We start from the raw sequence: 27,937 nt of genomic DNA, 5'->3' as shown, positions 1-27,937 counted from the left end.
CCCTGAACAAGTTAAGAAGGAGCAGCTTAGCACACGACCTCTCAGCTGGGCAAAGACGATGAAAGGCAGTTTAGAATGTTCACTGTCCTCCCTATAAACTCCAGCCAATTAGAATTTAGACTGAGAACCTCCATCTTGGCTTGGGGCATTTTCCATAGACTGCAATGAAGGTTAAGGGCAAAATTGGCTGTTTAAAAATATAACCCATAATAACTTCCCAAAACCTTTCTATACTAAATATGTGTCTCCCCTGACCCAATGTAAATGAGTATATGTTACTGTATGTAAAAGAATATGTCACTCCAACCTGACAGTACCTGACACCACCAAAGTTTGCACTCCCATGAAAATCAAGCACTTCCCGAAATAGTCTAGGACTTGAGTTAAAATAGTAATTCATATCTGCACTATAATATGTGGGGGAAGGCTTTTAGGGGTTAACAGAGAAAGAAAAAAAAATCGTGTATCTGCCGACTTTTTCCCATGGGAATTTTTCAACATTGAACCGACAGAAGACTGTATCTGGTGCAACATAAGAAAAATATCAACACATGTTTGCTTCATGTGTGTGAAGGGATGTACAGTGAAGCATTTTCAGTTGGAGTACTATTAGCCATTTTATTTTTAAGTCTATCGACCACTACATGCACTCGTAAAAGATATGCATAAGGCAAGCAGCCCATCTCTGGTCAGTGTGGTAAAGTAAAGACAGCCTTGAATATAGGGATGATCTCATTAAGTCAACACATTTCAAAATCTATTTGGGGTTTTTAGAATCAAAAATAAATAGCATTTACCCTCCAATGAAAATAATTTTAGGTCAAACTTGTAAACACATCTAAAGATATTCTGAAAAAGTTCCCGATTTTACAAATCGGTTGGCAGAGGATAGCCGCCACAACTAACAGCTTTGTAAATGCCTACTCTTGGCAGGTTGCTAAGTGTGCTTTTATAAAAAAATGTCTGCCTACTGACTCAGCCTAAGGGCTGACGAAGATCCTCCAAGCATTCCATCTAATTTGCAGTGAGTCCAGCACATTTATATGTTGAACTAAGCAGTTCAGTGCTAAGCAATGGATAACTCTGTATAATGAGCTATGCAAGTCTTCACACGCTCACTGATGCAGGGTAACAGAAAATTGAGACCATGTTCAATGGTTTACAATTCTGATCTAGTCAGTTTAAATACTTCACCCTCTCCCCCACCTCCAGGACAGCAATACACAACTATAAACACTCACAGTAGATAGGGAAATGCAACAGAGGTCTCTCTCTCTTCTGTGCCCAAAATAAGTAAACCACCACAAAATAGGTTCCATTGGGTGCATTGGTACAGAACTGGTAATAAAAAAACATGAAAGAAGTATATCCTTTACCAGATCTTCGGTTGTCTTCAGTGGCTTGGTATCAGGATGTTTTACTTTTGATATCATGTCAATATAATGAGAAGTAAGTTTGTGCAGAAGGTCTTGAAGAATAGACTCTTGAGGACAAGAAACGACAAGGGATTCCCAGAAATCGACCAACAACTGTGGCACATTGTCGTCTTCATAACTTTCACACAGCTCCTAAAGCAGAAGCACAAAGGTAATCATCAATGGAAAGCATTTACTGTAAAATCCCAGTCAAAATGGTCGTTGTTATCTGATAGCTCTTAAAATGTACATCTTGCTGTAATTAGCTCTCTGTATACCAATGAGTAAAAAAACATCAAGAATAAAGCTCCTGCAGGAGTTCCTGTATTTATTGCAAAAGGGGAAAACCTGGATCCTTTACCGACATGAATGGTGAAACATGGAAAAAGAATCTCAATCCAAACATTCAATAGACGGTTCAAAATCAAAATAAGACACTTGATCACAAAAGCGTGATTGTCAGTTGCGAGAGCAAGCTCATTTTCTATTGAATCTTTAAGAACACAGTCACTGTGTTGAAAAGCCAAAGGATGCAGAAGCACTACCAGCTGCACATAGTGCACAGGGAAGGGGGGCCCAATCTGGGTGCAAGACCAAGTAATTCAGAAATCATTTTGGTGTGAACCAAGCTCAACATACCTTACTCAGCCACATTTTGAATTGACAGCTAGTCCTCTCCCTCACCACCTCAAAATCTACTAACTTTGATACTTCCTGACATCTCATTCACTAACTGCAAAAACTGTAAGTAACATTAATTACAATAGTGTTTTGTATCTGACAGAAATAACCATGATCACCTGATCAATGATCATACCCAGAATTAACTTAAAACCGAAAAATGCAAGCAGTGAGATGGCTGGACGAATTGGTTGACCTGGCATCGATATTGGCCAAAAGACTTATCGCCATGGCATGGTACAACCAAGGTGGGCTTAAAACAACAGACCGGATGAGGGAACGGCTCACAGCTTTGCTCAGGATTGGGGAGAGAAACCCCTGTACAGTAATAGCTGGTAGCATATAAGGGCAGCATTACTTAGCAGGCGATTGTATCCTTCTGATGATATGGCCCCACAAGGACATGTTATACATTTCAATTGCTGAATGTAATGCTATAACAACACCGGGATAGGGCGAAGATGACTGTGGCTGGATCACTCTGTTGTGAGAGACCTGTACTGCATCTTTCATGCATGACCAGAGAGAGGGGGTATGGAGGGGAACGTGGGAGGTTTTCTTTCCAGACCAATTGCATGCATTGATCAATATTATAAGACAAGTAATGACGTTAAGAGTTTTTGATCATTGCTAATAAAGTTATTTAAATAAAAAAAATGCATTTCAGTATCATAATTGACATTTGAGGAAAACACAGGGGGGGTTGCAGCAGCATTAGGTATAGATGGATGGGAGATAAAGTCAAAGTCCAAGGGGACTATGGGGGTGGAGCTATCATAAAAGCAAGGAGAAGGTGTACATCTGAACCAAGCACATTAAGATTGTATTTTTGGGTTAGCATGAATTTAGGAGGGCTCGGGGGGAGAGACAGTTGCTGCTTTGACACCATGAGTAACTTGTAACACATTAAGGATTAGATTCAACACCTTGATCCCTCAAACTACAAGCCTTTCCTTACTGATATTGCAACAAAACAACCAGCCACATATTAGTGCTTGGCTACTTGGCTGAGGAAATATGAACTGATGCAGGTGCATTCACATTATGGCGGCCTTCCCAGGGGTAGTGTGCAAACGTGTGGACCTACCATAAAATACCTTCATGATCTGCCAATTATCAGTAACAGCTACTTAATTGTGCCCCCAAACCCAACCCCACCCCACCCCTACGATCCAGCATTATACAAGCAGGTTAATCTTATTTGAATATTGCTAACTTGGCCTTTTCCTACTGTTAAATAATTCACAGTTCATGTTTTTGATTTGGGGGGCCAACTTCAATTCTGCCCCACAAATAAAAGATTTTCTAAGTCTATTATTATAAAAATAAATAGTGTTATACATGAAACAATAGTGCAAGCTTAGACTACAGAGTTTAATTCTCCACCCTCACTCTCCTGCCACACACAGACACACACTTACCTTAGCCACCTAAGACTTCCTTCTTCCGCCCAGCCACACCCGTCAGCCCTTGCATGCATTAGTGTGCGTCCAGGCACGTGTCAGTTCGATTTTTAAAAATGCTTGCAGAAGCCTCCAAGCTGTCTTTCTAAATCGATCTTTTTTATGTTAGGTGATTTTTAAAAGAGATGTTAACGTCACACCAAGCTAAACACAATGTGTCCAAACAGGCAGATGCAACAAATCTACTAACAGCATACAAACAAACCTTAAAATACAGCGTTGCTTCATTTAGCTCGATTTTGCTGTGTTCATGTAAAGTCACCATTGATGCCACCAGCACACCAGGCCGCGAATCCTTGAGGGAAAGGGCCAGTTGCGTGGGATGAATTTGTTCTTTTCTGCGGTGAAGTAGCAGCCGTGGTTCATCTAATAACCCGCACACCAGCATCATCTATGCAAATGCAAAATCATGCACAAGTTAGGTATTAAAAAATGACAGGTATCTATCAACATAAAAGGGCAACATGTTTTGTGCTAAATAGCGAATAACACTCCCTATCTTCAGGTTCGGGATGCCAGATACCTACAATGTAGAACAATTTCCGATACTGAGCAGTGGCATTCACACATTATCTACTTTTATTTCAAACAGCAGAACCAAAGCATAGAAATGTTTTAATAAATCACATACCAGAAAAATAAAATTTAAACTGGACTACAATCAAACTTGGAGACCGCTAATAGGTAGAGAACTTGCCAACGGCAAAATAAATGTAATTCTCAAATACCCTTGGATATGCAAAAGTAGCAACTAAAATCAAGCACAAAATGTGTTCTAAATGTGACATAGAAACACACTTAGCGCATGCTGCCTTTGGGCCCTACTAATCACATGCAAATTGCAAAACGTATAATGTCATGTGATATGTGGTCACTAAAAATTAAACTAGATCACTACCTGTCCCAGCATCCTCACTCGCTCAAAGTCACCGGACTGAGTAGTGATTTGGCAGCATAGTGTTGGTAGAGGGCATCTTTAAGGAACTGCCTTTGCTTTCAATCACAGACCTAAGCAAACTACGAAACATGCTGGAGAAAATGGAATACTACAGTCTGACAAAGAAACATTGAAAAAGGAAATGCAATAAAAAAAATGAGAAAGCTAGGTAATTTAATTTGAAGAAATGCAGAATAAATGAACAAATAAGAATTTACAAAGCCAAAAAGTCTGGCTTTGTAAATGTAGAGGGTATCATGTTTCTGTAATGTCCCCACAGGACATAACAGGCTAACCATATACAAATGTAAAGCTAGACGTAGGTACTCATTGTACGCAAGAAAGTCTTAAGAGTCCCTTCCACCTTTGCTTCAGCTTTATGTCATGAATATTTTTTAGCATTAAGTTCCATCGAGAACCAACATGGGTCGCAACTCTTATATGTTTGTGGCCCTTAAGGTTAAGGTAAAGGGCCCCTTAGTCTACCTGGGTCAGTAACTTGACACAAAAGGTTATACTGATCTGAATGGTGGCAGCATACTTTAATATAGTATGTGACGAATTGAGGTAATTTGCCCCACAACCTCATGGGGGAGCCCCCACTTGAGACTAGGGAGGTGAGCCTGCATAGCAATACCCTCCCTAGCGGTAGAGGCAAGTGTGACTTCACCAGGAAAGACTCACGCTTTGGGGACAAAGACTCCGATTCCGACGAAGAACTCCCTAGAGAACATATCAATAATACCTCTTCAGATGTATCTTGTTAAGTGTTGTGTGAAGAAAACAATATGTGTTATTGCAAACTGGAAACAGTTACTATTATTTTAATTACAGAATTCCTATAGACTAAGACGAAGAAGACAAGCAATACGAGAAAGAGAGAAAGGAATATGGTATTACCCCGGAGAAGTCCCATGGCTACGTAGTGTCTGAAAAGGGAGAAGCATAGAGGACTGGGAGAAAAAACTGAGTTACAAAATTGATCGCATGCCAGCACTGAGCAGAGGCTGAATAATCGGTATCTCGAAAGATCGAAAGAAGAGGAACAAGACTGAGGGGCACAGCGTCTCACAATGACGCAAGGAAAATAACCGAAATTGACAGTGTCCCAGAAGCTGGAAAACAAATTAGAAGGAGAGTGGTGGCATGACCACAAGAAACTAGTACTGGACTTGCAGTCCTTTAAACCACGCCGATACCACACAAAGAAACAAACCGGTAAGAGAGACCGGAGAGGCCGCAAGGCTCGGAGGAAGAGATATGAAGGACATTTTAAAGGCCCACCTGACAAAGAAAAGAGAACGAAAACCCCAGCGACGTTATCCTTGCCAGTCACGGGTAACAGTGAATACAGGAGACCTGGGAGGGGGATTGAGAAGCGAATGGGAATTTTCACACTCGTCCCATTACAGAAAAAGCAACTACAATATTAAAAACCAGGGAGGTAAATGATAAACCCTAGGGGAATACTCAAACTCGTCCTAGTACAAAAAAAACACTATCATTTTAAAAACCAGTGAAACCAATAAGAATCATTATTGGAATACTCAAACTCGTTCCAGTGAAGAAGAAGAGTATATGAAGTTGATGCTTAGAAAAGTGAATGAGAATCATTATTATAATAATCATATGCTCTTACTTGTCTCAGTGAGAGAGAGGAAAACATTCCATTAATACCGAGAAGGGCAAACCTTCATACTCCGCTCAATCAAGAGGGACTAAGTAAAGAAGGGAGACCAAAAGCCAGAAAAGGAATCAAAGGAGAGAATTGCAAATCCATAATAATCTCATCAGGGGAAAAGAGGAAAAACCCTATTGATAAAGGAAGTTACAAGGAAAACAAGCAAGAAGTGGAGAACTAGAATATAAGAGCAAAAGAAAGGAAAGTCCATGAACATCCAGAATGATATGATATGACATTTATAACGCGCCAATACACAAGTGTTTCAAGTCCGATGAGTCAAGGGTGGGGGAAGAGAGGGAAGACAGACAACGATATTACTAGGCCAGGTGTCATTCAGATCGAGCAAGTGCAGGGGAAGGGGGAAAGGAAAGTCCTGGGGGGAGAGGGGTGATGGGAGGGAAAGTGCAGTACATAGGATAATAAATAACAAGATAAATAAAAGAACGGCCAGCTGGTGGCAAATGCAGGGTGAGTGCAGACAGACTGCAGGTGGGGGGACTGTAGGGATACCGAAAACAGCCCTCAGGTGCAGGGGTTGCCAGGGAGGCAGTGCAGGCGTGCAACTGGCAGGGCATGGGCCCGAGATCAGACAGGTGGCCAGGTAACCCTGCAGTAACAGTATCAGCAGGACTTCAGCAGGGGAGAGGGGGAGAGAAAGCAGAAACAAAGAGGAAGGTTTTAAAGTGCTTCCGGAACCGAAGCTGGTTCTCATGTTTCAGGGAGGCAGGGAGGCTGTTCCAGAGAGAAGCCCCAGCCGAAGAAAGAGATCTACCACCAACTCATTGCTTGGTGAAGCAACAGACCCTGAGGGAGTAGGAGGCGGATGAGCAAAGAGCTCGAGAAGGGAGATATTTAGGAAGAGAGAGTTGAAGATATTGCGGCCCCAGAAGACCTTGCGGACAATGCAAATGATTTTGAACCAGTGCAGAGATTTCAGTCCTGGAGAGATACGATCCCTGGGCTCGAGGCCAAGGACAAATTCCGCAGCCCTGTTTTGGATGAGTTACAGAGGGCAGAGAGTAGAGGCAGGCAGACTTAGAAAGAGGCTGTTGCAGTAGTCTAGCCTAGAGAGAACCAGAGCTATGGAGATAGTGAGCTTCTGGAGGAATGAGAGGAAAGGAAGAATACCTCTGAGGAGGTGGAGTTGGTAGTGTGACTTCTTAGAGATGTCAGAGATGTGAGGAGAGAAGGAGAGTGTGGGGTCGAAGATGACCCCAAGGTATTTAGCCTCACAGGTGGGAGCAGGAGGAGGGCCCAGGGAGGCCGGCCAGAGTGTGACAGGAAAGGAGGGAGTGGGTGTGCCGATGAGGAGAATCTCAGTCTTAATGGAATTAAGGCAGAGGTCATTGGCGGCACACCACTCCTGGATAGCAAACAGACAGTCAGAGATGAGGGAAGGAGAAGAGGAGGCGGAAGGTAGCCTGAAAATTAGCTGAGTGTCATCCGCATAGCACTGAAACCTGGGGCAGAAAGCGGCAATGCGGTGGGCAAGAAGTGCCAGGTAGAGGTTGAAGAGTCAGGGAGAGAGGTTAGACCCCTGGGGGACACCACAGGTAGAGAAAAAGATAGAGAGGAAGGACCCAAGTTGGACCTGGGAGGGTCGGTCAGAGAGGAAGGAAGTCAGCCACGCCAGGGCATGACCGGTGATACCAAGGTTATCGCGGAGACAATTAAGCAGGATGGCATGGATGACAGTGTCAAAGGCAGAAGAGAGATCAAGCAAGATGAGGACACAGGGGGTGTTAGAGTCAAGGTGGGAGAGCAGGTCTTCACAGAGGTTCAGGAGAGCAGTTTCCGTGCTTCTGGCAGCTCTGAAGCCAGACTGATGGTCATGAAGGCAACCAACAGATTCAGTGTGGAGATTAAGCTGGGAGATGGGCAGTTTCTCGAGGAGCTTGCCCAGGAATGGAGTGATGGAGATTGGGTGATAGTTATCCGGGCAGGAGGGATCAGCAGAGGGTTTCTTAAGAAGAGGGTGCACAAGGGAGTACTTCAGGGGGGATGGGAAGACTCCAGTGGTGAAGGAGTGGTAGCAGAAGTCAGCCAGGGTGTCTATGTGGTCCTTGATGGTTTTCGAGGAACGGGGTTGAACCTATTTTGATGACACTTTCATAGATCGGACTTGTCTAGAAATCTCGTTGGTGGAGAACAGGGGAAAGGCAGAGAAGGAGGGAGGCGACGTGGCAGCAGAAGGGCCAGAGGAAGAGCAGGGAGTAGAGGGAGTAGAATGAACTGCATGCAATGATAAAAGCAGTCACCAGAGACTATTTGAAAATACACTATTGAACATGCAAGAAGTGAACACACCAGGAGAAGTGAGTCATTCTCCTGTCTTTAGTTATTAGGTTAGCGGTAGGGTAAGATAAGATTAGTTTGGACAGTGGACTTATTACTTTAGACTTTCACTGACGACTGACGAGTACCTTAGTTAATTAGGTAGGGAAACCTCATAGTATAGGGAAAGGGAAAGACACACAGGTTATCTTTTGTTTAAATAAACTATTCAGCTAAATGAATGATCAGAGTCCGCACTCTCCTTCTGACCCACCATATACGGTGTCAAGAGTGGAACTGGGACCAACTGATCAAAGATGGGGACCCGTGCAATTTACTAAGTTAACTCCCAAAGCCACCCCAGAATCCATTGGTACTGAACTCAAAAGCACCACTGAGATTGTAATACCACCAGGTGAAAGACGCCTAATCCCTACTGGGCTGATATTAGCCTCCCTAAAGGAACACATATAAGGTTAGCCTCCAAGTCCGGGTTAGCCTGGATGTATGGACTAGATATGATCGCAGGGATCATCGATCCAGACTACAGTCCTTCTACACAATCACAGAAATAATTCATACACTGTAAAAGAGGGGGGAAAGATAGCCCAAGGGATACTAGAAAAATCTCTATTCCTAATACCACAAGCGGTTGATACCCACAAGGAAACAGATGGCGGTACACAGGGATTTGGAGGAAACAGACCCCATTCCCCCACACTCCTCTGAAAACATAAACCTCAACAAGAAATGAAGATGTTGATCTCCTTCCCAATCTGGCATTTGCTCAATGAAATGACCCGATTCCTACTAAGGCTTTTTCCAAGGTGGTCCCAGAGGAAAGACAAAATCAGGCCAGGCCCTTCTGCCTAAATAAAAGGATTTATTGCATCGGGGAGACACGAGTTCAGAAGGAGTACCCCGTGCCCAATTGGTAATCCCACGAAGTCACAGGAAGGTGGTGTGAGAACAAGCCCACTTCCACTTGACTACAGCCCATCAAGAAGTTTGGAAAGACTCAAAGCCAGAAAACACCAAAGTTGTACTGGCCAGGGGTATTTGCCGATGTCAATAACTTTGTAATGATATGCGAGATCTGTCAGAAAACTGCAACCACTTCGACCCCCCCTGCCCCCATTACAACCATGCCCTATCACCGACGTTCCATTTTCAAAGATAGCAGTGGATATAGTGGCCCTCTAGAAACATACAGACTGAGTAATCGTTTCATCTTCGTGATGGTTGATTATGCAACATGTTATCCTGCAACCTTCCCATTACGTAATAATATCACGCAAAAGATCTGCAAGCATTTCATTCATTTCCTCTCGAGGGTTTGGTTCGCAAAATAGATCCCAACAGAGCAGGGCACCACCTCTATGTCCAGGGAACTACACTTTGCTGCCCTGGAGTATGATTTGGTGACGATCAGGAATTACCATGGACGTCCCTTGGGAGCGGCTGAAAGGGATGAATTTCTGGGATCTACAGCTGCTGGAGTTGCCCATGAAAGTCAGTGTGCTTTGGACAGCACTGATTGGATGTTCACAAAAAGGTTGGAAGGGCGCATGTATGTATGACTGACGATAGGGGTACCCTCTACCCTCCAGTTTAGCATGAAAAACTGAAACTTTGCACCAAGAGTTTTGTTAACTGCTGGGATTTCATCCTGAAGTATCCATAAAGTCAACTGACCTAAGTACAGTAGTAATGGAAGCACTGCACAAGGATCTTTTGAGCAATGGAAACCAGACATTGAAGCTCTGCCTCTCCTGAATCGTTTCCAGTGCTCCTTTCACTAGATCCAGATGGGCCATCTGGATCCGTTCTTCAGATGGCATTTTTGACCTAGCACTGCACCCTTGTGACATCCCAAGGTGGCCATCACCTCAGCTGGACCTTTTGCCTGATAAATGAATATGTGTACCGAGAGCCTTGTAACGTCCTCCCGGAATGGAGGCTTTAAATGATGGATCCTGGTGCACTTTCTTCAAAAGTAACCCCAGCGACGACTGTTGAACCATCAATCCACAGTTGCTGAGCTCCAGCTTAATTAACTGCATGTCTTCAGGAGATCTCCTTAGCCTCAGCTAAGCTCCTAGGGTCAGAGTGTACAGTTGCTGACGTTTCACATCCAGCAGAAAACTGCAACCTTTTCTAAAACTTTTCCAAGTACTTAATTATGCAGGCTCCTCAACAGTGTTGCTCCAACATCTCTTCTTCATCACAAATTCTTCGCCGAGATCCCTAGATTCAAGGAAGACACCTGTCCATCCAGCAGAAAACCCCAATCTCCCCTGCTCCAGAGGCTACTTCTGCAGGCTCTGAACTTGTGTTGTTCCAAGCAGACTTCCCATCCAGAACCGAATCACAACCTTCTGACTGCTCATGTCACTACTCATTTCTGCAATCTTCCATTCTGTAGAGGAGTGAGTGACACTGCGCAGCTCAACTCTTTGAATGGTTCGCCCTGTCCTTCAAAAGGCCTTCTTTAGCCTGCCATTTGTTCGTGAAAAACATTGGGCCATTGACTTCCATTGGGGGCCATAGAAGAACACTGCACTTAGGGTTGGGAGGTGCGGAGTAGGCCCCTGGTGAGGCCTGTGAACTTACACAAGGTTCATTTGGACTTTGTGGGCATTGAACTACATTTTCTGATATTCTAAGGGCACTAGCTTTCATTTGTCATCATATTCTAAAATGTTATTACTGTATTACTTACCTCTATATTTCATACTTATTTCCTATGCACACCTTTATTATGAAGAATATATTTTTTAAGATACATTGTGTGGAACTTCACGTTACTGTTTCATACTCAAAATATTTACTCTTAATAGGCCTAGTGCTGCAAGAGAATCAGAGTTCCAGGGAAGAACATAAGTAAGGAGAAGGAAGTCTTGAACTTCCCCCTACAAAAAGCTTTGGAAAAGTATATATGTTGAGCACAGTTCAAGATTAAGTTCTTAAAGAGTTGTGAAGTTAAGTAAAACAAGCATTGGCAATGCTAATAGTTTTGGCGTTTATTGTTCTTTGCGTTTTGCATTTATAGGCACCTACGTGCAAGGAGAGGGCAAAGTTTGAAAGGTGCATGCGATAAGGGGTGCAGTTGTGCAATAGAACGAGAAGAGGAATAGAGTAAGGAAGGAAGCCATTGTTGGAGGGTGTCATCGATGATGAGCAAGAGGAAATATGAACGAGAAAGGGTATCTTCTATATGCATTTACTTGGTTTGCATTTTCATATTGTCAAGGTGTCAATGGATATGGTAAGGTTAGCTGTAAGGTTGGTACCAAGAAGGGGTTGGTGTGAATAATATGGGTTAGAAAACAAAGGGGGGGGCACAGGGATTCTACCCCTGTAATGACGAAGTGAATGTAAGAAGAAGTGAAAGTTTGAAAAGATTGAAATTAAAAAGGTCTGAGGGAGTAAATGTTACACAGTGAATGGACAGCAAAGTGAATGCTGAAGACAAAGACATGCATCCCACACAAGGCATGCATGATCAACTGTCTACCATCATTAGATGTGCAATAGATGACAAGTATCTTTGAAACGTTCTTGTGTTGGTTTGTTTTCTATCCTCCTAGACTAGTTCTGAACATGTGTCAGGATACGAAAGCTCTAAAGGTGGTTCCCAAAAGGTGGCCTGCAGTGGCACCTTGGGACGTGTCTAAGATACACGCATCTCCAGCAGACATTAGTCAGCCAGAAATTGGCATTCCGCTATGATGGTCACATGCTTTTCAATGCTGTCATCACCAGGCTCCTCATATACAACCACCCATTGCACCCAAAACCATTGCATGCTTTATCTCTTTTCCTCTCAACACCGCCCCCACACTGACATTCATCTTATACAAATAAAATACAGAGTCAGTACACACTCTACTTTTGAATTATTATTTGAATACAATAGTACTGAATGTATTTAGGTAATCAATCTGCTGGAGACTGAGCTGCACTATGGATGTCTTGTATAGGAGTTTTTGGAACTCTGATGATAAAGGGATAATGGACTGGCCGCAATGATGTGTGCCCAGCAATGTTGAGGGAATAAACGACTATTGGGAAAGACTTAAGGAGGGACAGAAAAGGAGAGCATGGGGAAAGCATGGTTTCCTGGCGGCTGCTGGCTCAGGCAGTGCCATAAGGCACAGGAGGCAATGTGCTGCAAAGTGGTCCCTAGCCCCACCAACTGCTGAAAAGCGCCCACTGTGTGCACAAGAATAGCACCACCGGAGTGAAGCAAAGAATAGCAAGGCCCTTAGCATTGGGGACAGCCCAGGAAGAAGACCGCTTCAAGCATGCTCTCCCACAGTTGGTGAACTGTGGGACGACAAGTGCACCATGGATCATGTCATCTTGAGAATCCACCACTGGTAGAATGATATCCTCAAGTGGCAGTGACACCCAAAGCAGCCTGGGTGAAGAGTACATCTTGGGCTATGTGAGCTGGGTGGCCCAATGAGGAGATGGTGCTGGACTGCAGCGTGCCATGTTAAGATGACAGGAGACACGGCTGAGGAGCGGCACAGACTCCATGAAAATCAGACAGCTGAGAAACAATGCAAATGGGATGCCGTGGCATGAGGAAGGGGCCGGGCAAGCCCCAGAGAGAGCACTTCCCTGGCAAAGACACTGCAGAACACAAGAGGTATGAGGAGCTTAGCCTGAACTCAGCGTTGGGCACAGTCACAGACTAAGGATGGGCCTGCTCACCCTAAGCACTGCTCATGCAGGTAGCCCTATGGTGAGTGGGCCCCACATATAGTAGAGCACCCAGCCTGTGAACAGCTATAATGAGAGCTACCTGCCTCACTAGATCTCAATCTAGCCTCATATGAATGGAATGCCTCATGGTACCGCTGCCGTGGACCCTCAACTCTAAACGTGGAAGTCAAAGGCTAGTTAACAAAGGAAATGCTAAAACAGTATAAGTCGTCAGGGTTGCATTTTGCATTACTTGTTCGATACAGCATCTCGTGTTTTACAATGCAGGAGTTTTTGTTATACAAGGCGTCACGAGATCGCTGGTTACCTTTTCTTCCTGGGGAGCGAGACGGTTTGGCTGCCAGTCTGTCGGTGAATCTTCGCAAGATGAAAAGGGCGACGCAGGGTACTGATCCAACACCCTCCTGACACTAAACAACAGGATTGAGCTGAACCAGCTCCCAACGCCACGGGTAGCACTTCTCTGATTATCGTGACGTCAGGAAAGTCTAAACACTGACAGAGAAGGCTTGGTGTAGTCCGCTGCAGAACTTGCTGATGGATGGTCTGATCTTCAGAGTATTCTTGGATGTAGGCGCAGGCACAGATACCAGCAGGGCACAAGACCAGTAGATGACTGAAGGAATTTGGTAATGTGAAAGCTGACCCTCCAAGAAATGAAGGACTACAGCAAGGGGTGGAATTCGGAACTTATCCACCCCAGGACCGGACCCCAAGAATCAAGGACTAGGCAGGGGAACAGAGAAGGCAGGGACCAAGAACTGGACAGGGACCCCAAGGGAACAAGGCAGGAGCAAGCTAGACACGCAGAGCAAGGCTCAAGGGTAGCAAAACAGGAACTAGGGTCTCAGGCAAGGCAGGCCCCCAGGAGCGCAAACACGACGCAATGTTTCCCTGTCTGCAGAGGCTATTCATAGCCTGGGGTCAGAACGAGGCTTGGAGCTCAAACCTCTGTCTCTGCGCATACGCGGAACGTCGAACGCTGATGTTCGCGCATGCGCAGGACATTCACGATGGCTGCGCCCAGGGAGCCGGGAGCCCGGACCGCGGGAAGCCGACGAAGACGCCAGTGTGGATACAGTCTCCAGGAGGGAGACTGCAGGAGCCGAGGACCCCGACCCCTCGAAAAGGTAAGTGGCGCGGGCGGCGTGACAGTTTTTAGCTGAAATAAAAGAGAATTGAAACAATTCACAATTTGAGTTGCAGAACTAGCCGCCCATCCACCATCTCAGAGGTTTGCCGTTAGCTGCTACTTAGTTAAGGCAATTCATGTATTTTCTAAAAGTGACATTTGGAATGGCCATCCATAACGGATATAATGAAAAACTGCAATTAGGCTGTCCTGAGATGAAGTGTGCCGAGATCTTAGAAGAATCTGATCACAAGAAGACACATTTCACAAGCAGGGGCTGCTAAACTGGGCAGGTTTTAACCAAGTTACATCGAGTGCTATAAGTAAAACTCAACAAAACAGTAAGTGCACACCAGCTGAGCTCCCATTCTATAACCCAATCGCTATGATTGAGGTGAAGGCAAAACACAAGACAACCATGGGGAAATCACCAATGCAAGCAAATCAACCAAACCTGTGAAAATGTAAGGCTAATGTAGTAAATAACATGCTATGTCAAATCCTGCCACCTAAAATGCAGCCCAACAGAGATGCAAAGGCCAAAACACAAACACAGTTGAGCAAGAACTCAACGCCTTTGTGTGGTTTACGGACCTGTCTGCACTACACGCTGTATTACACAAACACCATTTAAACTCATGACAACACTCACTTCATTCTGAGCATACCCCTCTTCCCATCAACAACCAATATGTAATATGCATTCCAGTCAATGTCCCCAACAATACCACCACGCCAGGAATAAACACACAAATTATGATAGCCCTACACTACCACTTGTCCCTTCATCCTCGCGTGTCCTGGGATCTCCATTTAGCAAGAGGGAGCACTCGCTGTGCTCAGAACCCTCGACGTATGCTGCCCCCCAAACCTGCAGTTCTCCTACGCTTCCCCGCGCCCGGACCATAACAGCTTCTTAGCCACGTTGGCCATACTGTCACTGAATAATCCGCTCACTGGGATGCAGTTCTAGTGCCTAGTACTCTGGGTTTAATTGTTGACGCGCGGCTTTGCCGGCGTGATGAGCTGCTTCCTGCGGGGGACTGGGGAGGAGTCATTGTCCAGCAGCTGACTGACAGCCGCTCTGTCTGGTGGGATTACCAGTCCTCTTTTCCTGGTATGGAGCGTTAGGTAATCACCCTGAACTAGTAATCGCCATTGCATAGCTACGCTTGCTCTCCTTAATTCTAATGATAGTTCACACAAGTATTCCAAATTAAAAACATATTTTTGAAATACATCATTGATTTTTGATGATTTTCAAACATGATTAAAGTTAACAACAGATTTAAAATTTAAATAAATTATAGTGTATGTATATAATGTTCATAATATTTGATTTCATTAAAACGATAATTGAATACACTTAATTTACTAAAAGTTTATACTAGCTTGGAACTCATTAAAGCACGGGCGAAAATGGCGAAAGCACAGCCCTCCTTGAAAAAAAAGGCCCAGCTGGTGCTTCTGCCATTTCATCGCCTAGAGACAGCAAGTTGCCATGCCAACGCCATAGATTGCTCCCGAACTCCCCTTTCTTCTTCCTCTTCTACAGTACCAATGTTTTAAGCATTAGGTGGCACTAGCGCCACCAAATGTGCCAAAACCAAAAAGGATTTAGGGTTTCCCTTGAAGGACAAGATATTGGTTGAAGGGTTATTGGCAATTGAGTCCAGAACCTATCCTAAACCTGGGACCTCAGTCTCACTGAGATCCTGCCCCTCTAATGAGCGGCAACAGACAATACTTGGGCAACCAACAAATATTGGGAGGCCCAACTTAGCCCCCCCAGGTGAAGGGTTAGAAGAGGTGGATTGACACCCTGCCCCCCCCATGCCAAAATGTCCCACTATGACTATGGGAATAAGGGTGCTGTCCTGGAATATTGCCGGGACAGAGAGCCATCTGAATGACCCAGACTGGATTGCCTTGACAGATAGCTGCAAGATCATATGTATCCAAAACAATTGGGCCCTATCACCAATTGAGGGAACAGGGGTTCAAGGCATTCAGCTCTCCAGCAGCCAAAGGCACAAGAGGGAGGTGATGGGGGGTCTATTGACCTTGGTGTCAGCAGGATCAGGGTGGGAAACAGAAAAAAGTGACTTGGGTTCACCTAATCTCCAACTGGTAATCCTTAAAAACAGAGAGGGGTATACTCTACTCATATTTAATATATACAGAACAGACCATACGGAATGCACCCACTGGGGACCCTAGTACTTTTAAAGTAACTGGTTGATAGTTGGGAGCATGACAAGCACAGGAAACTCCACATGCTAGTTGGGGGTGGTTTCAAATTGCAGTTCGAACTCCTGAAAGAACTGGAAGGACTATGGGATGAAATAGATTCAGTGTGGGAGATACCATTACTAGAGGCCAGTTATCCCTCCTTCTGATATGCATTAGACACAGCAAAAATACTGCACGGACTAAACTTAAGGGTGTGCAATGGGAGGTGTAGTGGCGACCAACCTGGAAGGAATACCTTCTTTGAGTTTGAACGTTCCACACATATAGATTTTATCCATGTGCAAATGACCTATTGGATGATTTTTGTATCATCGATGGTAGAGAAAGCAATCATAAACCACTTTAGTTGTCAATGAGATTATTTAGCAAGCAGGGTGAAATATTGCCGCTGGCTGTGCCAGTTAGGAGCTCTGGAAACACCCAACGGGTCTTCAAATGGGATTACATAGAGGCAGCAGGACTAAAACATGTTATTTACCAAACGACCATGCCAAATATCGAGAATATATGTGACGGTGACCTTATTGATAACAATGTCCTGGCTGAATATGATAACCTGGTAGCCAGTCTCTACTCATTATTCACAAGACCAGCGAATGAGCTAAAACAAAGAGCAACAGGGAAGCCAGATTGGTTTGTCAACGACTGTAGACTGGCAAAGAAACAGCTAGTGGAATGTCTAGTCACTGAAGGGAAGGTGGCCAGAGAGGAGCTGCACTTACGGAGTCCCATTACAAAAAGAAAATAAGGGTGAAAAAAGAGGGACACCATAGAGCGAAATGGGACGATCTCCTGGAGGCAGCCATCAAGAGGGATGCCAAGGCTTTCTGGACCCTGATCACAGATAAGAAGGGAACAAACGACAATAGGTTTCATTGTCATAGTCCACCTAAAAATTGGCTTAACCATTTTAGTGGACTACATAAAGATGCCATGGTCCATGGGTGCATCATTAGAGAGGGACCTTCAGCAAAAAGCTTAGTGTTGAGTTACTATAAGAGATCTATGATGATCACCCGTGGAGGTAAAAAATGCAATCTTGAATTCCAAAGTCCAGAAAAGTGGCAGGGCTGGATAAGCTACTGATTTATTTATTTTGGGATGAACCGGATATATGGGCACCGGTTCTATTGAAGTTGTTTTTAGCAGTGGTGAAAACTAACGATATTCCAGATAGTTGGCACAGTGCCAAAATAGTACAGATTTACAAAAAAGGACACAGAGAAAAGTCTGGCAATTACCTGTCTTTTTCTCTTCTCAATGCCACAGGATTCCAAAAAGTAACAAGCACAGTTGAGCAAGTGTCCTTGCCCCGCTCCTGTTTCGCCTTTATATTAACAAAGTCATTTTGAAAATTGGTGGCTGAATGTTCTGGGGCAGGCTTGAACCCTCAAAGCTCGGCAGTGACATCATTCCTGCATTATTCCTTGCTGATGATGCAGTGCTGCTGGCAAAATTACCAATGGGAATCAGGCGACGCCTGGAATGTTTCACCACCAAATGTTGTCAACTGGGCCTGACCCTAAGCAAGAACAAGACAAACACTGGTGTTCAGACCATCGAGAACAAAGCCCTGTGTATGCTCCTTGATTGTAGATGGAACTAGCCTTGAACAAGTAAGCCACTATGACTACCTGGGAGTAAGGTTTACCGATACCGGGGCATGGTATGGCCAGTCTAAACGGTCCCAGATTGTTTTGGGAAAAAACAGTGGTGGTTTGAGATTTCTTTTGGTGGAGCATGTGCAGGCAGCCATATCTCGCACCATCAATATCTATAGACTACAGACCACCTCTGCAGCCCTATATAGAGCTGAACTGTGATGGTATAGCAATTGTCAGAATTTGGGGACTGTGGAGAACATGTTTTTGAAAAGGATGTTTAGGCTACCAAGGAGTTTTCCCAATGTCCTGCTATTGTTGAAATATGGTCTCGAACCGATTGTATCCCAAATAGCCTGGAAACTGGTATTATATTGGGCAAGACTCTGGGTGATACCAGAGCTGAGAAAATAGCAAGAGGCTCTTACGGGTTTGCTTAGCTTTCCAGGAGGGAATTTGCTGCCATGGCCCAAACATGTATGGCAGCAGTTATGTGTACTGGGCCTCAATGAACTTTGGCAGAACCCACAGAATGTAACTAGCTGTGTTAAAAAGGAGCTGAAGTTGGCTGCCCGACAGGCTATTTATGAACACCTTGTAAGTTTGTGCCTACACTTGAAAGTAGGACTGAATTATTTGACTGTGAAAACTGAAAAAGGCACTGAGCAATACCGTGATTTAATACCACAAGCCTATGCTTGTACACTATTTATGCAATTCAGAATTGGTATCCTCAAGGTTGCAAAATTCATCCGAGGATGGAAAGGCCATACTTCTGGAATTTGCCCATTGTGTGATGCATGCTCTGAGACGATAGTGCATGTTTTGTTATTCAGCGAGAAATATAAAGAACATAGTTGTTGCCACTGCTCAAGAAGGCTTGTGTAAACGGAGTCGCAGAAGCCTTAAAACTATGTCAATCATTCACGTCCACGTTGTATCAAGAAATATCGGCCTACGGCGCTCAGAAACTGTCCAGCCTCAGGGAAAAATGGTAAGAGGATATAAGCCCCATGGAGCCCGAGGAATGGGTGGAGGCGCTGATGTTCCCTCGTGAGATTGGTATATCTGCCGGGCTCCACCTCATACAATATAAGATAGTGCACCGGGTTTACTACTCTTGCATCAAATTATTTGAGTGGGGGCGAGCTGAGAATGATGGATGCTTAAGATGCGGGGGACTGGCATGCACATTCTTTCATACCCTATGGTAATGTCCTCGGACTCAACTATTGTGGGGGAAATGTATACGCATGTTGTCAACAGTAATGAATGTGGAGGTCCCCAGACACCCGAAAGTGCATTACTTGGGATATGGGGGAGGAGGGGTTCACTAAGCACAAGAAGATCTTTCTTGTTGTTGACTTGGGACTAATTAAGAAAGTCATTGTCTTAAAAAGGGGCTCATCGGAGCGCCCTCGGATGGTCAACTGGTCTGCTGAGATGGACATGTGTATGGCCTTGGAATGGTGTGTGTGTATAATAAAAAGGGATGTCCAGCAAAGTTTATGAAGGTTTGGGGTAAATGGGAGGAGGGTGGTGGCGGGTAGGGGAGTTCAATGGGCATGTAGAGATGTTCGATACATTCGTGACTGACTGTCTCGCGGAACTTCTGCAAAATATCCAGCAACTTTATTTTTTGGGTAAGGGTTCAAAGCTGTTATGTCAAGCAATGTTGATATGTTTATGGTGGGATTTGTCTGTTTTTTCTTTCTGGGTCTTGTTTTTTTTCATGAAAATAATAAAAAATGTTTTAGTAAAAAAAAAATATATGTCAATCAACTAGAACTGTCAATGATATACACTTTGTGGCAAGATATATCTACCGAGCGTGGTATTGCAAGAACTATTTGATTGGGCAACTGAACAAAGTTTGACTATATAAGGATTTTATTGTTTTGTTGTTCTTAAACTATGGCATGTGACTACTGTTTTTAAATATATCAGTCCATTTTATTATGGATAATCATTGGTCCCTGGATGTGATAAACACGAGAAATGTATTAGCTATGAGGGAGGCTGAAATAAGGTATGCAAGCTCATTCCCCATGCTGTGATTTTCTGAGTGACCACCCATAGGATACTCATTGCTGGGGCCACTTCTTTCTGCCATTGATTTGGTTGCAGGGTGTCCATGGGCCGCAATTTCAGAGGCCAAAGTCAGTGTAGAGTATGGTTCGGACAAGACAGAGGTTGCCACCGCCAATGGGATGGTTCCAAAGAATCAGCGGGATGGCCCAGAAACCTCAGGACAGCAGGTAAATCAGGTCCCACAACAAGAGGAGACCCCCAGGATATGGCAGAGATGGACAACAGGAAAGAAGAGAGAGCTCTAGGCAGGTCCCTCTTCAGTCTGGAGAAGCAGGAGATATGGTGTTCAACCATAAGTCATCGACCTGCCGAGTCCCAAGCTCTAGATCAGGACTGTGACCGGTACAGTGGAGAAGCCTTGGCGGCAGCTGAATAGCCCACAGGAGGGTCCAGAAGCACTCTGAAGAATTCTGACGGTGGGCTTCTCGTATAAGGATCTGGGTCTGGGTGGTCCCACCAGTCAAAGGGTCAGAGCACAGACAAGGAGCTTCTGGAATCGCAACAAGAGAGGCATGACTTCACTTGGACTTGACTTTGGCAATGATGGTTGCCCACCTAGCAGCAGTCTCCCGGGTTTGCAGCACAGGCTCCTCTTTTTCTGGGACTTGACTCGAGTGGACAATTCTCTTCTCATCCCAAATTCAGTATGGGATCTGCCCCAGTCCACCAATGGCAAGGATCTGAACAATTTAAGGGCTGTCCAGGCATGGACAGCCACAAACCCCATTCCTGAGATAACAGATATCCCCTGGTTGCAGTGTAGATTCGGACAAGTCAGCACTGTCCTCCATATCTGGCCAGTGCAAGCTCACACACACCCTAACTTTGCCCGTGAATTCATACAAAGTGCATGCTTTTCCAGGCCAAAGGGCAAGATGGCCGAAGGAGAGGGAAAAAACCACATGGCACAGCCATTTTGAGTATATGGGTAATCAAAATGGCATTGCACATTGAACAATAATGTGCATGCACTGAAACAAATGGTGGATCACAATCTACTTCCACCAGCCTGACCAAGGCAGCTCAAAAAGGTAACAAAATTGTTATTAAGAAAAGGGATACAAAGTACCCCAGTAGCACTCCTCTATAATGTGAGATATAATACATGAAAACAAATACAAGAACATCGCACAGGTAACAAAGCCCCCATGCACTGGAGACCATAAGGGGTGACTAGTGTCCCCAACATAAGATGTCAAGCCAGGGAAGTAAAACAAAAATAATTTACTTACCTCCAAATGTCAGTAAAGGGTTCAAGCCATAGCAAATGGCCGAGGTTCCCATTGATGCCCAAGCAGTATGGCAATTTTTAAAGACAACTAAACAATACCCCGGTTCAATGTACTTCCATCGCCCGTTTTGCTTCCACAGAATTTTTTGGCAGTTTAAAAAGAGATTTTCCCATCATATATTCTGGTAATATATGAGGATACATGGGGTGAGGTTTTCTTTTTACGAATAAACTAACTTCCTTTTTGCTATCCATATAAGATTTCTGCATGCTAGCTCTATTTGCATTTTCCATTGAGAGCAACACTAGTTGTTTACAACACTATATATTCCTTTGGTATTAGGAAATACTAAATTTGATGCATGGGAACATCTGAAATAATCGGTTTTCACTTAGGGTGTTGTAACTTGAATGTGTTTCACCTATGGTGATGAGAACAAGGTAAGACTTTAGTTTAATAACTTACTTTAAAGCATTCTAATTACTAGAAATATAAAAACAATATTTCCTGAAATTTATCTCAGCTAAAACACACTTTTGACGCAATTAATTTATGTGGACCGAAGTGAAGTAATCCATATAATAAACATCCAGAACATTCTCCCTGGTAATTAACTAGGTATCCACTATCCTATGGAATTTTGTGTCCCTTTTACAATGGAAACTATGACTTCCTTTATCTGTACTGTTGCATACATTTCTATTGTATTTTGCTTTTCCCAAACCAGATTGGAAAATGATTTATAAAAGCAGGAACTGCTATCTCAACCACATCCTCCCTTACCAAGAGTAATACAATACTACAATTAATCGAAACATGTTTGCATGTTGGTAGTCTAAGTGAAATCATAAGTCTGCCTTGTTTATAAATAGTATGCTTCTTTTGCTGGTTTATCTAATTTGGAACATTATTCCCATAAAGCATCTTTTTGTTCATTTAAAATCACCATTGGCCAGTGAATTTGAAAACATTGTTTATATCTGAATAATATATTAAGCATATGTTGGAATACACTTTTGAGATTTGGAAATGCACATAGCTTAAATGAATAAGAATAAATGTGTTATTCATATGTACATAGAAATATCTTTGAATAAATAAATATTGAGGTTACATATACTTCTGTGAGATTTTTCAAATGTGTTTTACTTCTTTATTGTAGGTTATTTATTTAAAAAACATAGGTAATGCTAAAGTTTTTCTTATCTTTTTAATGTTAGTTGTGGGTTTCCTCTCTCATTTCAGCAGCAGGACCATTTTGTAAGCTGTGTAAACATCTCTAAACATCATTATTAAATATTACGATAGAGGTCAGAATAATAGAAGCAGTGTACTGAATGTTAATAAAGTTAAATATTAAAGACTAGTCACCCTCATGTCCATGTAACATTGCTTTTTCATTCTGCATTCCGAAAACCCTCTATCTCTTCACAACCATTATTCTTCATAGGGCCATCATCTTTTTTTCATTCTCTTCTCTCTTTTCTCTGCCTTTCTTTGCCTATTACTGCTTCAAAGGTTTACAATTTATAATGCCTTTTATTGGGAATTCCAAGATGGCCGCTGAGCAGGGTAGACGTGCGTGAGCGGTGCTCTGTCTCCCGGCTCGAGGCCTACACAGCGTAGCTTAATAATTCATGCAGCTGCGGTCCCCGGGATAACAGTGTGACTGGTGGAAAAGATTATAAGCAGTGAGGAGCAACGAAAGAAGAGGCGAGCGTGCATGCTCGAACTGCCTCCCTCAGGCTACGCCAACACACAATATGGAAACATGGCGCCCTATGCACCCGGATACTGGATGCCGACGAAGACTGGAGCCGCTGGCGTACCAGAGTGCCCATCGGGAGGAGATAAGTCAACCAGCCTGCGTTTGTGAGGTAGAGGTCCCCCCCACACCCAGAGGGACAGGCACTCACCTCGACCAGCGGGGAGCAGAGGGGGAAAGAAGCACCGTGCGGCCCAAGAGGGAGACGCCAGGATAAGCGGAGCCGGATGCCGGACAGGCCCAGCCAACAGTACCTGTGCTGACACGTGGAGAACCGAGGAGAGGGGGTGCCGGCGAGGCGAGGAGAGGCCTGGAGCAGTGCGGCCCCTCCCCCGCCCGCATTCGGCAGAGCGGACCCCCACAACGTATACCGGGGAAAAGCGGAACCCACAGAGGAGCCAGAGCAGTGAGAAGGCTTCCCCAGCAGGCCCCGTGCCCCGAAAGAGGAGAAGGCACCCGGAGGGAACAGCCCACCCACCTCCAGATGACAAAGGAGTAGGTGGCAGCGGCACACAGGTGGGGACACCCACAAGATAAGAGGTGAGGTGAGGTGGCATGTGGAGGGAGTTTCCCGAGAGGAACGGGCAAGAGGCGCAATAAGCAGGACACACAATCCATCTCCCCATAGACTTGGGCCTCATAACGCGGGCCTAGAAAGGGTCCAAAAACCATAGCAGAATAAGACACAATACCAAAGCGGCACAGGAGGGACGTGTGGGGATGCCCCCCCTGCCCCCACCTTAAGAAAACCCCAACAATCCCACAGACAAGTGAAGCCACAACGTGGGCAAAGAGAGGAGGCACAAGGAACACCTAGGCCATAACACCAGCACGATATACCTAAAATAGTCCCAGTAAAAAAGAACACGCAGAGCGTGACCCGACACACGTGTGGAGCTAAGATAGCACACATGTCAAAGTCTAGGAGCAGGCAATCACACGCAACAACATCAAAAGGGAAGCAGGACCAGAATCTGGCTCTACTCTGGGGGACGGACACACAAGGCCTTTCGAAAACGTCCGCTCACAAGGACAAAACAAAGTTCCCAAGCGCCGAAAAGGGAAGAACCGACATGGCCACTAAGGAAGACATGAGAGACTGGTTTAAAGAATTCCAGGAACAATTTATGGCCTCAATGCATAAACAATTCAATACCATGAAGGGCGAACTGAAACAAACAGTGCAAGAGCTGAAACTAGACATGGGCAAACTAGAAGAGAGAACCGATATATTAGAGAGAATGCTCCAGAACTTGGACGATGAAACCCAGCAATATGCAGAAACGCAAGAGCACCTGGCCAGACTCTCACACAATTTGGAGATACAATGCGAAGACTTAGAAAACAGGTCTCGGAGATCAAACATACGAATTAAGAACATGGTAGAGTCGGTCGGAGATAAAGACCTAAAAAACCGCAGTGCAACAAGTGTTCAAAGACATAATCGATGAAGAAGAAGAGTCAGCAATTCTCATAGATGGAGTCCATAGAGTGGGCCCGCGACGGGAAGGGGAACCCAGAAATCGCCCCAGAGATGTGCTAGTAGCAATGGCCTCATACACACAGAAGGAGCACAGCCTACAAAAGGCTAGGACGCTAATCAGATAAGAATGAATGGAGCCAACATTCAACTATACCAAGACTTGGCTCAATCAACTCTCCAAAAGCATAGAGAAATGGCCCCAATCACAAAAGAACTCACTACAAGACAAATCCGATACAAATGGACTTTCCCATTCGGCCTCCTGTTTACATGGGAGGGCGCCCAACAGCGAATAACCACGTGCGAGGAAGGCCAGAGAATTATGAATATGCAGGGAGACCCTGAGGGGAATGCACGACCCAGAGAGCCCACGAAAGGGGGAAGGGCCCAGAGAAGCTGGCAAACCACAATATCCAAAGGGAAGTGAGCCATTACGAACCAGGAACACAAGAAGCCATCATCCCCATTGAATCAAGGAGAAACCACTTAGAACACCAGTGTAAACAACAGGAGGAGGCAGAAAAGGACGGGACCGCCGGCAACCAACATGGTCGGCCAGAACCGGGAAGAACAGAATTACTGCGAAAATCCCAAGTGGGGTTTAGGACCCCTCACAACCAGGTCACCTGAGTTAAAGAGGGCATGGCGTGAGTGGCAACACGCCCGAGCGATCATAGGGCCCTGAGCCCTCCTCAGGGTTGTTATGGGGGGAGGGGGGAGTTAAGGGAATTGTTAAAGGGGAAGTTGGAAAGGGGGAGGGGAAACACACCGGAAGGCAGAAGGTTTAAGACAAAAGATCTCGGCGAGACATACAAGACAAGAGAACTCATATAAAAAATGGGCCTAAAAATCCTCACATATAGCATAGGTGGGCTAAACTCCCATGTAAATACAAAAAAGGTGGAACACTGCCTACAGAAAGAGAGATTCAATATCCTGACGCTTCAGGAAACTCATATAAAAAAACAAGACAAAGGGAAAACCCGAATCAAAGGATACACACATATCCTCCAAGCCAATGACCTAGAGAAGAAAAGAGGGGTACTAATAGCATTTGCTAACACCCTAAACGTACACATTCAGGAAACGCTACTGGACAAACAAGGTAGATACCTGTTTGCAAATGTACAAATCAAAGGCTTCCCATTGACAATAGCAATGATATACGCCCTCAATGTGGGCCAAGACGGATTCATAAGGGATTGTATAGACAAATTGGAATCCTTTGCGAAGGCAGAGATCATCTTAACAGGAGACTTCAACATTGCATGGGACCCATGCACAGATCGATCAAAGCCAAGACACCCGGGGCAGGGTACCCCCCCAATGGCGCTTCCACACTTCAGAAGATACTATGAAGCGGCCCACTTGTGGGTCCTCAAAGAATGGATCCCTGACAACTCCCCAAAGATATGGGAGTCACAAGACGGAGCGGTGGCTAAGAACCGACTCCGCAAACTCCTCTGGACTAAGCCAGAGCATAGACATCAGAATGTCCAGATCAGTGAAGTGATGAGAACTCCACTAGACATATGGAACAAATCAACCAGAAAAGAAATTCTGACAATCGACCCAGCCCCCTTTATGCCTATACAAGACTACCCAGAATTCCAACCAGGCATGGAGAAGGGTGCTTACCAGAAATGGGAAGAAGTAGATTGCAAATACAACCAACTCTGCCATTGGCTTTCCTCTCCACGGATAAAACAAGCTGTGAGCAGAGAGCCGAGCCCATTTGAGAAATACATACTGACTCACCGGAACCAAAAAATGTATCGGCCACATACAGATTTCTCAATACACCAACAGAAAATGTCAAGTGGCAATACATGAAGTTATGGGAAACTACGCTGGAGAAAGCGATAACAAAAGAACAATGGGACTACGTATGGCGCATTATCCCAAAATGGTCTAAAGCCACCCAGGTGAGGGAAGCATGGACAAAAATCATGATCCAATGACATTACACCCCCGAAAGACTACATAAAATGTATCATTCCACCCGAAACAAATGCTGGATGGGATGCAACTCCGCAGGGAACTGGAGACACATTTGGTGGGACTACCCAAAACTATCACAATTCTGGTCAGACGTAAAAACTCACATGCAAACCATGTTCAACGGGGCCGAAAATCTGCAAGAAGAGGTATGGTTGTGTGTGCTGTGGAACCCTAGAGATAAGACACTGACAATTTCCCAAAAAAAGAAGTTCATGGGATTCCTAACAGCGGCCTGGCTAGAAATAGCACAAAAATGGAAACACCAATCTCCACCGACCAACCTGGATTGGCTCAGAAGAATCTGGACCCATATCGCCATGGAAAGAATTACGTACAACATCCAGGGAGAAGCCCAAAAATGCATCACAGACTGGGGAACAGCACTAGAACATCTACAGAGCGATTATATGCTACAATGGTGCCACCACAAACTCTGCATCTTGGACCTGTTTAAATAAACTAAAACTCTAGAGGTCTTGAATCCGGATCAGAGACAATATCCACAATCCGGTGGGAGGGGGGATATGGATGGGAGGGGAAGAGTTTAGGACTATGGTTCAGTTCCTTTTTTTTCAATTTTTTGATTTGTTTTTCAATATAAAATTGTAATAAAAACAGTTTGGAAAAAAAATGCCTTTTATTTAAATTCTATGTTGTTCTCATTTTTCTTTTAAAAAGATTGTCACTATTTATTTACATTTTTGATGTTCTTTCCTGGATAAAATTGCATTCTGTCTTTGACTTTAAAATGAATAGGTGCACATGTTCCTCCTTTTGACCAAACAAGTCCAACTTAGTACCTTTCAACATTAGAAAGAAGGAAGGGTGATCTGTGTCTCTCTTGCACCTAATCCCATCGACACAAGATCAACCATCAAACTTATTTTTCAACTCATGTTTCTATCTCCACCTCAGAGGCAGTCACCTGCAGCCATTAAAACAACACTTAATGTGCAGCGATCTGTGGATAAGCCATGTAAGTTTAAAGTAATACATCTAAATCATCTAATTGTGTTTTTTCTTTGCATTTTGGAAGTCGTGGTTTTTAAGTCTCCATTGTTAATGAAGGGAGGGAGAATTAACTACGGAGAATCTATGGAAAAGTAAGCATTAAACACTGATTCCACTCTTTCCACATGAACAACTCCAACTCATTTAATTTTTGGATCTCTTACAGATCTATTGATAATC

The 27,937-nt window shown here is 44.4% G+C and overlaps 1 protein-coding gene across 1 annotated transcript in view; it reads right to left on the bottom strand.

Moving 5' to 3' along the window:
• The window catches only part of HPS3 (HPS3 biogenesis of lysosomal organelles complex 2 subunit 1), an 807,901-nt gene that overhangs the window by 228,826 nt on the left and 551,138 nt on the right, over nucleotides 1-27,937 (bottom strand). Inside the window, exons 12-13 of the mRNA XM_069618362.1 lie at nucleotides 3,765-3,950; nucleotides 1,377-1,568 (exon numbers count right to left, since the gene is read on the bottom strand). Coding sequence (XP_069474463.1) covers nucleotides 1,377-1,568; nucleotides 3,765-3,950 — 378 coding nt within the window. The remainder of the gene's footprint in view (nucleotides 1-1,376; nucleotides 1,569-3,764; nucleotides 3,951-27,937) is intronic.

This window comes from Ambystoma mexicanum, chromosome 10 (genome assembly GCF_040938575.1).
Source record: "Ambystoma mexicanum isolate Mex_15411 chromosome 10, UKY_AmexF1_1, whole genome shotgun sequence".
NCBI lineage: Eukaryota > Metazoa > Chordata > Amphibia > Caudata > Ambystomatidae > Ambystoma > Ambystoma mexicanum.
Note: the sequence above shows the minus strand (reverse complement) of the source record. Positions and strands in the feature narration are given on the sequence as shown.